Genomic DNA, 13,619 nt, shown 5'->3' on the forward strand with positions numbered 1-13,619 from the left:
CACTCCAATGTGATCATTTTCTGCTGCTTTTAAGCCAAACCCCTTTGAAGGCTTTAAGAATAGTGTTAAGTTTGGTGAAGGAGGTATTATTCGACTTGCTCCCGATTCTCAAATACAGCAATAAATGCATTAAGTCTGAGCAGATTACCCAGGCCAGTGACATATAAAAATGAGCAACTGTATACGAGAGAATTTGTTTGAGGCCCCATATTACCGTGCACTTCTGCTTTCATTTGCTCCATGTTGATATTACAAAGTGTTGTGATACATGATATACACAAAGCATGCTTCACTCACAGGCACCCTTATCAACCCACGCCCTTGTGTACAACGATCACTGATGCGCTTCAGGTGTTAATGCAATTCCCCCCTCTTATCACCTCATAATCACTTTTGAGAGCTCATTTGTCCTATAATAATTTAATTTGCTTCCGGTAATCATAGCAAGAATCGCTCATAAGCCAACGTAAGCTGAACAGCACTGAACAACACTTGGATTCCCAAGGATGTGTTATTGTTCACTGAATCTTCACTATTGCCTAAATACTTCCACCTCACCTGCTCACATTCAGAACTAGCACAGACCATCAATGGAAAGCGACAGGGTGTGACAAGGAACACACAGTAGAACAGGACAAAGGTTGGAAATATTCATAAAGACTGGATAGATAATCATTTTAACTATTGACATAATCAAAAGTCAACAGATATGCAGTACAGCCACATGAAGTCAGTGAGACTTAGTGAAATAATTCCTGCCCAGCCATGGATTATACTTATAAAATCCTTCCATATTAAAATGAGCATTGCAAGGTGATTTTGCATGTCCAGCCATTATACTTAACATACAAGTGTGCAGAATATAATAAGGACATAAACTAGCCTATATAGCAATGTTTTAACAGGGAATAATATAGCAAACAAAATAAGATTGTTAGAAAAACTCCACTTTTTAGCATTTTCTTCAAAACCATCCAGATAAGACAAGATGCTTTGCAAGAACTTGACTGAAAACAGAAAGAATTGATGCAGTCAGGTATAGCTGATTTGCTGCAGTATCATTTTCCTTGCTGCGTTCACTTCATCCTAGTGCTTTAATGCAGATTTAGTCAGTCTGAGAAAAAAAGTTTCAACACTTGCCTTCAACAGAACTGATTAAGAGACTTGACACAAACTCTCAGAAAGTGCTGCATTTGAGAACTTCCTGTAAGTGACATGCTGAAGACAAAGGGGTTTTAAAGAAAAGTGAAAGCTAGGAACCTCCAAACAATGCACAAATATAGCCCCGGGGTTTAATGGACATTGTTATTTTGGGACGTCTAAATAAAACATATGGCACACAGGACACAAGCCCACAGAGCATAAAACGCACAAAGATGAATTATAAATACTAGCAGAAATAAAACCTTAAATAATAAACATGAGAAACAATACTAAAATGGTGGATTTCCCTTCTACAGAACTTTTAACACAATACCAAAAGCTATTTAAAACAGCTGCCATAACACCACAGTAACCTCAGGCTTGAGGATTGAAATGAACTTTTAAAACACTAGCCTAACATGCCAAAAAAAAAATATATATATATATTATATATCCATTGCAGACGAACTTACCCTGACCCGAGAAAACAGACTGTCGAAATTCCTTCAGCAATCGGTTTCCAAACACTATGACATCTACAACCCTCAATCTGCCCCAGGGGATTTACCTGCAATTGGCTTTTAGGAATCAGTTTCTCCAGACGCCACTAAATGACAGGCAGCCTATAAACCAGATATTTCAGGTTAAGCTATACAGAGGCAGTGGGCAGTGCTAAGCAGTCCTGTGGCCCAACCAGTCATAAAAAGTCTGGGATGCTGTAATCACAGAGGTCATCGGAGAGGGATTGGGGGTGGGGCACAGCACAGACAAGCAATGTCCTTCACAAAACTCAAACAAGAAAGAATGAAAAAAGCAATTCGTTCCCTGCAGCAGGCGGGAAAGACTCCGAAAGACACACTCCTTCAGCCATTAAGAATATTGCTCAGGTAAGCAAGGAAGCGATCCAGTTCAATCAGCAATCTCAAAATCCAATTATTGAAGAAGTTAAAAAAAAAAAGACCAAGGTACTGCGGCACATAATATTTCCACAGGAGCCAGAATGAGATTGCAGTGTGAAGTTTTGACACTTTTCCAGGACACCAAGGTCCCTCGAATGACAAATTATTAGCACCACACGGGAGCGGCTGGGGATGAGGAGGAGAAACCTCAAGAAGGAAGAGAAGTATCAGAACAGAGACCTATCGACTCCTTGCGACAGTGGTTCAGGTATTATACATCTGATCTACATATGTCTGAAGGTTGGCCCATGACTGCGTTGATGTCCGCCTTATCCCCCACGGAATATTTCAGTTGATTTCCCCAGCATTCATGTCACATCCTGGGCTTTAGGCCTGAAGGCCTGCCTGCGACTGCCCTTTGACTGAAGTTGGCCTACACAATACTCGATTGTACTCAACTCTTTGGTGTTAGTCTTGTGATGTAGAGTATACATCCATGAGGGATTAGGTTTAAACCACCAATCGATCCTCATTTCATTTCGGAGCCGAGCAGGTTTTTGAAAGCGCATGAGATGAAAGACTCGAGGTTTCATCCCTAACCTCCCCCTCTTCCTCCTCCACATCGTACCTCTCTGTTTTAGCTTGTCCTTTCTATTCATATTGGATGGGTATTCAGTTGCTAGACTGATTCGGGCCACTGAACTCCCTCAATGGCATAGGAAAAGATAATCAGCAATCTGAGTAAGTCTTTTCTAGAGAGGCAGTCTTAGGTTTCACAAGTGAACTGTCATCCAAGTGAAGGCAAGGAGACCATGAGAGTTTTCAACAGATACCTGCTCGGGGTGTACAAAATCAGCTTCCACAGGGTCATCTGGGTTCAGAGCAGGATACAAACCTTTACCTATGCTGCATTTCTATTCCAATAACCAAGCTTTTTTTATAGGAAAGATAAAACAGTTGTGATGGACAAGATGGCTTCTAAGCAACAGTAAACCAAGAGCTCTCTCCGATTTTGCAGTTTTTTTTACTTTCCAGACAAACAATTCCATGTTTGGTCTTCCGTTTGTGTTCTCTGAATCTTAATTTCATGTTCCACACAGCAGGCCACACCTCCATAAGCAAATACAGTCCTGTGATGGTATAAACAGTCAGTGGAGGCCAAGCTAAGCCAGTCAGCTGCTCCAGGTTTCTGTTTACATAATTGGAAAACAATCACACGTAACCATAGCTGCCTTGAATACCTTACAACACAGTTTACACACAGACGTTCTCTGTACTGCTTTGTTGTGGTTTTCAATCGACTTTTTAAAGACACTTGCTGTGATTTAAATATAATTCTCTTCGGATAATTTTTTTTAAAAGAGGGAAGGGGGTTGAAAAAAGAACAGCATGAACGAGCAGTCAACCCTATTGATATGGTCATGTTGGGCCTTCTGCATCAATGTGATGTTAAATGGGTGGGTGGAAATGTACACAGGGGCAGAGACTGGGAAGAAACATTGTGTTAAGATCTATGTTGGGGCCACTCAATACTAGTTAAAATAAAAACCAATGACATATCAACAGGAGATAAGGCAGCAGATTGATCTAGTTATCCATCACCTTTTAAATCACCAAGGGGGTACAACCCGAAATAAATTTGAACCTGCTGCATCCGCGGAAATAATTAATTGCTTCTCTTCAGTAAATGAGACCCCAGGTGGTAAAGGAAACCTTAAAGATAGCACAGCCTAAATAATTGATTGTGGATTCCTCCTCCTGTATCCAGCTACGCAAACATCAGCCACAGTTCGGAGCACAAATGATGTTGACGTTTTAGACCAATGAAAAATGGGAAGCTCTTATCAGTGTTCGCCAGAGGTCTTCCCACAATGCATCACACTTCATACAGTCGAAAAGTTGTTTGTACGCATTGTGCAGACAGCAAATGAGAGACGTGGATATTTTTTACTCCATAATAATGTGATCGGAGACCGCTTCTTTGGCAGGGCAACTGGAAAATGAATCCCACAGTAGGTTGGCATTGTTATGTGCCTGACTGAGGTAGGTTTCAATGGAGGCCCTTATTGGGGACTGAAACCCTCCTCTCCTCCCCTGACACCAGAAAACCCCCAACTCAGAAACTCACACATGGTAACACGTCAAACACCCAACTGTACACAAAGTAAAATGTAGAATTTCCTGCAGGCATTCCCTAGATCATTTATTTTTAAACGTTGAAGAAAATGTCCTTAGTATGATGTGTGAGAGGTTTACCGGAACCTCTTTAAATGAACCAGTAAAACCGGAACAAAACCCATTCATTTCACAAAAGTGGGACAGTTTCAAGTTCAGGGTGTAACAAGTCCACCCTAGGATTTAGATGCTAAGCGGATTTGATTATAAACAGTGCAAAGATGCGTGTAAAGGTCAGAGAAGGCCAAGAATTAAATTCAGCAAAGTAATTTGAGCCCTTTTTTCATTTTCTTTTCAACATCCTGGAAACACAAACAAACACTTGGCTTTACAACAGCTGGCGGGCACTATATGCACTTCACAAGCTCTCCAGGGAGTGCGTGTCCTCTCCTTCTACTTTGTAATACAATAGCACTGTACAGAAAGAACCCCTGTGTTTGGTGTTCAACTGAGCTGCTCTCTTGGTTTACACAGGACTACATTGCTAATTTTGGAAAGTCCATTGTTTTCTGCGACCTCTTATCTGTAATTAATGGAATTGGGTGGTGGCCTTCAACTGGACACAACTGGTTCATTATAATTAGGGAAAACAAAATGGCACAATCACATGTTTTCCAACTTCCCGAGCAAGTCCTATCAAAATATCCCAAACCCCGCAGAGCATACAGAGTTCAAAGGAGTCTGGGAAGTTAAGCCAGTGTTGTAACCATTGTAAGTGGGATATCTCGAATGACAGATCTCGGCAAGAATCCAGCTCTTTCCAACACTGTACACAGTGGGGGAGGGGCTGACTGGCCGCTTTGTGAAACTTTTGACCATACACTCAGTGACTTAATTCAGTTCAGTATGATCCTCTTACCCCTTCTGCATTTTCGAAGAGTGCGTTTCTCTCGTAATTGGGCTTTCACTATTCCTGGTAAAACAATTCAACTTCTGTCTAGATCTGGGGAAGGTAAAAACCGGACTTTACCCATCTATTTCACTGCTGGTTTTTGACACAATACATTCTTTCACTGTTGAGATTTAAAATTGATAATTTACTATATTAACCAGCACCAATGTCCAGAAGAAAAGACTGGAAGCTCTAGTATTTGACTTACATTGTGATCTCAGATAATGAATTAACTAACTGTTGATGGGAGTCAAGTATTTTATTACTTAACACACTTAACGCTGATAAAAAGAACACTTATTATTTATTTATTTTTACACAAATATGGACTTCACACAGACGTCTCACAAATACAGTAAAAGGTATAATAACAGCTATTGTTGTCAAATACACAAGAGCTGGCATCTTGTCAAACCTGAAATGCTCTGCTATGCAAGAAGGGACTCATTTCCATCCCTGCTTTTTTTTTTTTTTTTTTTTTTTTTTTTTTGTTTCTTACCTAAAGCAGAGGCAGCAATAGAGAATCAATGCAACACAAACGCCCAATTGGGTTATGGAATCAGCCAATAAACCAGAGAAATAAACAGCTGCTATAAAGCACATTTAAAACAAGACAAGTGGCTGCTTCTACTAGGGGGATGTGGTTTCTGCCTTCAGGAATATTTTGGAACTTATCATCAAAGCCAAACAAGAGGGAGTTTTTGGGACCTATTTTAAGTGTATATAACTCTTCAACTTGGATAACGCATCATACCACTATCAGCAAACTCCACTAGAAAAGATTCAGCTACAGTCATGTGCGTCCACGCTCCACAGGAAGGCAGTTGTCATCAAATTAATCTTTGCTTTAATGAAACAAAACAAAAAAACTCGGTCTGGGGAAAGTATTGCTCATTCCGATGTCACATCATCCTGAGGAGAATCAGTTTCCACAAATAAACACTTGTATCTAGGAATGTAGGCCAGGGACCCCCATGGCTACCAGGATCTGACAAACATCTCAGAGACAAGACACCATCTCCTCCTATACAACCAGCAAAGCAGATGTGGAAATGAACACCTCCCTTTCACTCCCCACTGTCAGTCATCTGAATGCCCTTTGACCCTTTCCCTTTCATTAACATCAGCCCAGGAACCTGAGGAAAGAAGCCCACCCTACAGCTGAAGACCTGGACAATAATTGTTGCAAACTAAAGCAATCTCAGTTATAGGAAATACTGATGCAAAACTGCTGCATCTGAAAGCCATAGTGGAGGCAATTGACCCAGAGAATACCATTTCTTATTTACAAATTAACATTTCCATATCCCTTTTGCCTTTACATTCCTCTGTTTTAATCAATAGAGAACAAGACCTCCTTCTCTCACTGCAAACCTGATCAATTGTTATTAATCTTATTGAGCCCTGGGGAATAGAGTTCAACTTTGACTATCTCTTCACTTCCTGACTGAATCCCAGGTACTTTGCTTTCACCCACAATGCAAATTGCTTTTCCAATACACTAAAAATCATTTTCATTGTTCACGGAGACCACAGTCACCCACACAGGGGACCAGAAACTGCTTAATTAGTAAGATGGTTATCTCCATGGGAAATAAACAACAACATTATCAGAAAAGGTGCTGTCAGCATGGGACTGAACTTAATCTTGTTCAAATGATGAGAGACTTAGTACCTGACTGGAAGTGGATTAATTCCATAAGCGTTGACCAGGACGTGGTTTCTAATGGCTGGGGCATGGCTCTTGTGTGGCGAAAGAAAAACAAACAAGTCAACCTTGTGAAATAATATGCAGCAGATCTCCAGATCCTGCCCCCATGCTGGTAAGGTGATCTTTCATCCTGACGCAACACAAATTTGAAAGCCAAATACAGATAGACCTCTTTACGTCTCTACCCACTTACGTTTCATTAAAGCAGTAATTGTAGTTGCCTAATCTTCAAATACTGCTTACAAATACCAACTGTCAAGAGAGGTCTGTGCTTAAAGTGTGGTGTGGCATCTAAAAATAAACCCCATTACCCATTCTGTTATTTGGTAATTGCAGCATTTGGTTCATGATGGGATCTTTCATGGAGTCAAGGTCCCAGCTGAAGTATTTCACCATTTCTCAATCGCCCTTTACAAATCCTGGAGTCTGAACTCTGATAGGCCAGGATTTCATTCCTGTTTATAGGAAGCTTCCTGTAAACACAAAACCCTGCACCACAACGTAATGTGACAAGCCTATTTGCAGGTCATTATGTAGCTGACTCCAAAGGTTGGATTCTGTTTCAGTGAGCCATATGCCAGGGATTAGAAAACACTAACCCTTGCAGGTGGAAACTCCTACAGGTTTTACACAAGTCTATCAATGTGTAATTGCTTAAGGCTTGATAACATTAACCAATTATGCACAGACTGCTTGAATGGAACAGAAAAATCATGCGAGGATGAGAGTTTCTCACCTTTACCCTCATTTGTTGTGATCAAATGCTTGCTCTTGGATGCAATGCTGACATATATCATTGTTCTTCCACACGTCTGAAATATATTAAATACTTTATTGAGGAGGAACTAGGGCTGTGCGATATGACGATATATATCGTATGACGATAGAAAAACGTCTATCGTTTCATATTATGCTATATCGTGGTGTCGCAAATTGCAATCTTTACGGCAGTATTTTACGTCATTAGGACGCTTTGCGTTCTTACCGGTTCTTCCACACGTGCTGGATGCAGGTAGAAATGTGCATCAGAAACACAAGACATGCAGGAGAGTGAACTGACACACATTAACCAACATAACCAAGAGATACTTTAATGCACAAGCGCACACGTTGCGCCGCGCTCTCGTCGTCGGGATAAACTCGATCTGCAAGCACCACCCCCCCGGTAATTTAGATTTATATCATTTGTATAAAATTAATAACGTTTGTTTGCACTTTAATAAATTGGAAATCAATGCAAACAGATGCAGAATGATCATTTTCTTTTTATTAAGATGGTGAAGTGGTTCAACAGTTGTATTAATAATAATAATATAATAACAATTTTGTATTAACAACGTGCTGTACCGGTATGCAGAATCGAAACGCGACAGTCAGATGAGAAATGTCTCTGTCTAGCAGATGTTAATGCGCCACTATAAGCCCGGCTGTGGTAAATCTACCTGAATCTGTACCATTTAAAGCGCATGTGTTGCGTGATCACTATTACTTGTGTTAATGTTGTTATGTGACAGTAAATCATACTGTGTATATGTATATATGTGCTCTGAGGAAGATAAGTCGAAACGCGTAAGCATTATGATGTTCCCTTTTTCTTTAATAAATAATTTTTGAGACATCGGTGAATATGGATTGTTTTGGACGGGAGCTGCTGTCCTTGACCTTCCTTGACCGGGTAATTGTTCTATATAAAATCCCTGAGATAAAGCACGCCGCATTTAAGATTTATTAAAACTATTTTTAAACGTATGTGTGTGTGTATATATATATACGTAATAGTAATCACACAACACTAACCCTGTAATGTGTTGCATTCTGCATATATTTACCATGACAGCCATGATGTAGTATTTGTTAGTTTTGCTTATTGAAGGATTAACAAAATACTCATAGTTAGAATGTCTTTTGTCTTATTTTGTGGCTTGATTGGACAAAAACGAAGAAATCGAGATATATATCGTATATCGCACAAACTTATAAAAATACCGAGATATTCTTTTTAAGTCATATCGCCAAGCCCTAGGAGGGACAGACAGTGAATGTGTGATAGAACAAGCATTTTTATCAAGGTGCCAAAGGGAGGTACTAAGGTACAGGTTCACAGCTGAATTTAAGTTCTGATCATGCTACTTGGACACAGAAACAAGACAACCACATGTATAGCAATACAATCCCATTCAAGCACTATAACTGGCTAAGGTATTTCATGATTTCAACTCCTATGTAATTTACACAGAAAAGGGAACAAGGGAAAAGATGCATCACCTGGTGTCCCGGCTGTTACTCAAGAACCCACAGCTCTAATAAACTGGCTGACATAGACCATTATTTCCATAACCCTCTCTTATCTTTGTGGTCAACAATGTCAGGGAGAGAACACCTTTCTTCTAGTTGTCTTCAAATAAACAGGACAATAATCTTACAGTGTAGATATATGTTGCTGAAGAGCTAGAGTCTCATGAGATAATGGTATGCAAGTAAAAACAGATTATAGTCCTATACAGACCTGGTCTTCACAAAGTGTCAGCCACATCCCATATTTATCATAATGTTGTGGTGACACAGGTGACATAAAAGAACACAGTGTCATGCTATAGTATGCATCATAGGCTTGTTTGTTTTTCTGTTCCACTTCTTGGAAGACACAATATGCAAAAGATCACTAAAAATTTAACATGAACCAATTCACCTCCTGGGAAGCTATATCCAATTGATACTTGGTATGTGTAGAGACATATAATATCAGTTCCCTCTCACAGACCTTGACCTGAAAGAGCTTTAGTTTGAATAATGTATTTTTAAAGTGAATCTGATAGCAAGGACACTTTGGTTGCACATAGGGTTAACCCTGTTTCATGGAAGCTGCTGTTTAAGATAATCGCCTCGTATGTCACCGCGACCTGCGTGTCAACCACGTAAGATCCATTTGGAAAAAGTCCACAAAAACGACTCATCCCAAATGCAAAGCTGTCATAAATACCCAAACGTGTCAAATCCTGGCGTACGCAAAAGCCCCCCACCAAGGCAATGGCATAGACTTCCCAAAACAGCTTATCTTTACAGTGCACAGTCAAGCATGTTTGCAGACATCTATAAAGCACTTTAGTGTAATTTCATGGACGTGGGGGCTCACTCGGATGGCGAAGGAGTAACTCGATACCTGAAACTGATACAGAGCAACCGACAGCCGTCCCAAATTGAAAGACAAGTGTTTCAAACTACAGCAAAGAACAAATAATCCAATATTATTATACAGACAAAATTACAATCAGCCTTCAACAAAACACAAAGGCTTTAGTGGATCAGAAATCATTATTTATTGTAAATGCATTCAACAGTTTTCGGATCAAAGTTCGCAAAAAGCTATATGATCTGTCCCTATCCTGAACCGGTCTATAGTATAATGCAGATTATGCCAGCGATCCACTTGAAAAGAACTAAATCGGGATGAGGTTATAGTTTACATCCACTAATACACTTTAATAACCTACTCACAATACAGATCGAGAAATGCATAGATATGGGTGGATAAAAATGGTATGGCGTTGGAAACAACATAGTCCTACGTCACCAATAAATATCCTTATATCAATCGTCTATATACACATCAGATCCGTCTCTGTGCAATTTACACACCTTGCACCAGTCTGCAAACGTGTGTAAAAACTAAACAGGTTGCACGTATTTATTTAATTTTTCCCCACACTGCACACATTACATGATAAAATAACCCAAATGGTGGAGATCGTGCTAATTAATCTATAGGAGCATTTGAAACGATTATCATTCTACAACAACAACTTTAAAATCGTGGTTTTGCAATCTGGTTGCTTCGTGTACATATCAAAGCGTCGTGCACAATGACATCTGAGAGTTTTTATTTATTATTTAGTTAAATTGTTTTTAAAATGTTTCCAGAATCGATACATCTAAGTGAACGACACTGTTACCAATTCGCATAAGTAGCCTAATGCTCAGCAGGGACAAAGCCCAGGTCCTGGGTGTTACATTTAAAACCACAGCAAACAATCCCACATTACGGCCAATAAAGATAACACGATAACACCGAGTAAGGAAATCGATTTAAGCCCAACTGTGGTAAATCACATCGCTATTTAGCATCAAATTGACTCCTAAAATGGGTCTAGCTATAGCCATAGCCAGTCTATCGCAGCTGCCCACAGCACTCTCCGTCTCACACTTATTTTCAACACGACAATGCGAGTTACATCTGCGGGAAGTCAAGATTTACAACTGTACAATGAAACATAAAATCACTCACCGGCATCATTTTAGCTCCGTACCGCATTTAAACTGGATTCCTCGACGGTTGGATTCAGACGCGTTTCTTTAATCCGAATCCCCCCCCCCACAAATAAACACCGCAGTTTCAACAGTTGGCCAACTTCAGTTTCCTCTGTCTGGTGCTCTCTTGCCCCTAGATAATATCACACACTTGTTGCGGTTGGACAAATGGTTGGTCTCCCTCGACGTGTGCCGCACAGTCGTCTGTTATGAAGTGTCTCTCGGTGGAAACCTGTTGCGGCGGCGCGACGCGGCCTGCTCGATCCACCTCTCCCTGCAACCAGGAAAGTTTTCTCCTTCCGCGGCGGTTTCCCTTCCCACAAAACACAGGCGATGGTCCCGAAGTTGAGCTCAGCCGGTCCGGGAGAGTTGCCCCGTTGCTTTAAATCCCATGATGGGACAAAACACAGACACACGCGTTTGTTGGATGCCAGAAAGAAGAGCAGGTATCCGTGTGAGCGCCACCGTGAAAGCTGCTCAGTGGCTGCGCGTCGTCTCTCCCGGTTGGACCCACAGACGGCAGCCCAGCCCGGAGTGACGTCGCGGGGGGAGACTCATCCCACAGGAATCCGGGCTCCTCCTTGTTTTGTCCCGGGAAGTCGCCAGCGCTCCTCGGTTGTCGTCTGGAGAAAAAGGCACAACAAAGACCCCGACTATCGGTGAGGACAAAAGACCCGCACGGTGCACTCACGCCCAGCCCCCCACAGCCACCCAGCTCACTGTACTTCGGCTTATGCACGCAGGCTTATGACTTGAAATCTGTTTTGGCACATTTTTTGAACCCGAAGTCGCCCCAAAGACAATGCTGGACCCTAATCCCTGCTTTTAAAAAATGCGTCTCCAGCAACCGTTGGGGAAACAAATCAGAGTTGCTGGAGACGTCGCGAATTGCGTCATAAAATACCTCAATTATCCCCTCGTTATGGAGTCTGAAGATGTGACTTTATTGGGATAATTCGATAGGAAAACGTGACAGATGAAAAGATGTGTATGCCCTGGTTATGTTATACGCTCTTCAATTCTTGTTGGTCAATCTTAACCGAAGATAATACTTGGTCTCAATTAAGATTCACGAATTTAAGTTTTAATATTAAGCTTGTACTATATTCTTGATTAGAACCACTTTATAGAACGTCTACTGAATTATGCATTTGTGAAACACTATAAGATAATCAATTTGTAGCACATAGCCTACCTATATTTTAGGAAAAATACATAGGAATCTGTTTTATTAAATCATTTGTAAATGTTAAAACCAACTGTGGGTCTAAAACACATATTTTCAAGTCCATATGTGAGCATGCTATGGCAAGAAACGACTGCACACTCCTTTTCTTGAATAGCTCACCAACAGGGCACATTACAAACCATTTCTCCCATTTGATGAGTTGTTTCTTCTACTTGTTTAAATCTCCACATATTAAAAACCGCCTTTTCACCAGGGTACAATCTCAAAACTGTAAATCAAAACACTCCGGAAAATCACTGTCGTGTTCTTGTAACGCATATGTCTGCAGGTCTGCGCAGATCTGCAGAATCCCACCAATCCCATTGGCGGAACCTTGCAGAACTGATGAAATCTGCGCTACGTGACTAAACACATTGAATCATGAGTTATCCTGGCAACCAGATTCTATGTTCTTAAGTCAGGTATGACATAATTCACATTACAGTAGAATATAACCCCCCTGATCTGATATTTAAATAATGTATTCCTTAAACAAATGTTTCTTAGAAAAATTGATCTGTAAACCCGATGAAGTTGCTCTTAATTTAATGTGTTACACACTATTTCTTTCCTGGAAAAAAAAAAGATGTTGAACTACATATACTGTGAGCTACTACAACTGAAGAAAAACAAAGAAAGAAAGAAAGAAAGAAAGAAACTACAAACAAACAACATAAACAAACCAGACAAAACACAATTGACTGAAATACATTTATTTTTATGTGGGGGCTACAATGAAACATTGACATATGACCTGGAATGAGTTATTACTTCTGAAATAAAACAAATGTTCAGTGTATTTGTCTTTCAATTACAGTATTTAACCAACACGAATAAGGTAACCGTATTATCAAGCAGTAATAGATAATAAACTCCGTCTACCGTTTATTTTCCATGTTAGGCATTTAACTATCATTAGAATGTAGGTTGTATTTATGATGAATTATTTACACCCGACATTCAATAAATGCTGAGTTTGAAGCGCTAGTGAATAACTTTGTGTCTTATTTTAATATAGTGGATTTATATAGGCTATTCAACCTCAGCATTGCTAAATTGCACAAACCCTTGAGTTAATATCTGTATTATGGCCCTTGATGCTGAATGGAAGGCAAAGTCATTCATTTTGAGTAATGGTCTCAGCCCTGCTGCTGCCTTTTGCCAAGTGCTTCTATTTTTATGGGCAGCTTTCTATTTACGTCACTTAAATTACATGGGCCACTTTGAGTAATTGTACAAAATTAAAACATCCAATGACACTCCAGA

At 40.2% G+C, this 13,619-nt stretch overlaps 1 protein-coding gene across 3 annotated transcripts in view; it reads right to left on the bottom strand.

Moving 5' to 3' along the window:
- Positions 1–11,612, bottom strand: part of LOC136718880 (apoptosis-stimulating of p53 protein 2) — a 42,134-nt gene extending 30,522 nt beyond the window's left edge. Inside the window, exon 1 of one of the 3 annotated variants that reach the window (XM_066696663.1) lies at positions 11,103–11,612. In XM_066696663.1, coding sequence (XP_066552760.1) covers positions 11,103–11,129 — 27 coding nt within the window. In that variant the 5' untranslated portion in view covers positions 11,130–11,612. The remainder of the gene's footprint in view (positions 1–11,102) is intronic. The other 2 variants (XM_066696664.1, XM_066696665.1) reach the window with 2 other exon arrangements.
- Between the last annotated feature and the right edge of the window lie 2,007 nt (positions 11,613–13,619).

This window comes from Amia ocellicauda, chromosome 23 (assembly GCF_036373705.1).
Source record: "Amia ocellicauda isolate fAmiCal2 chromosome 23, fAmiCal2.hap1, whole genome shotgun sequence".
In the NCBI taxonomy this organism is placed as follows: Eukaryota; Metazoa; Chordata; class Actinopteri; order Amiiformes; family Amiidae; genus Amia; species Amia ocellicauda.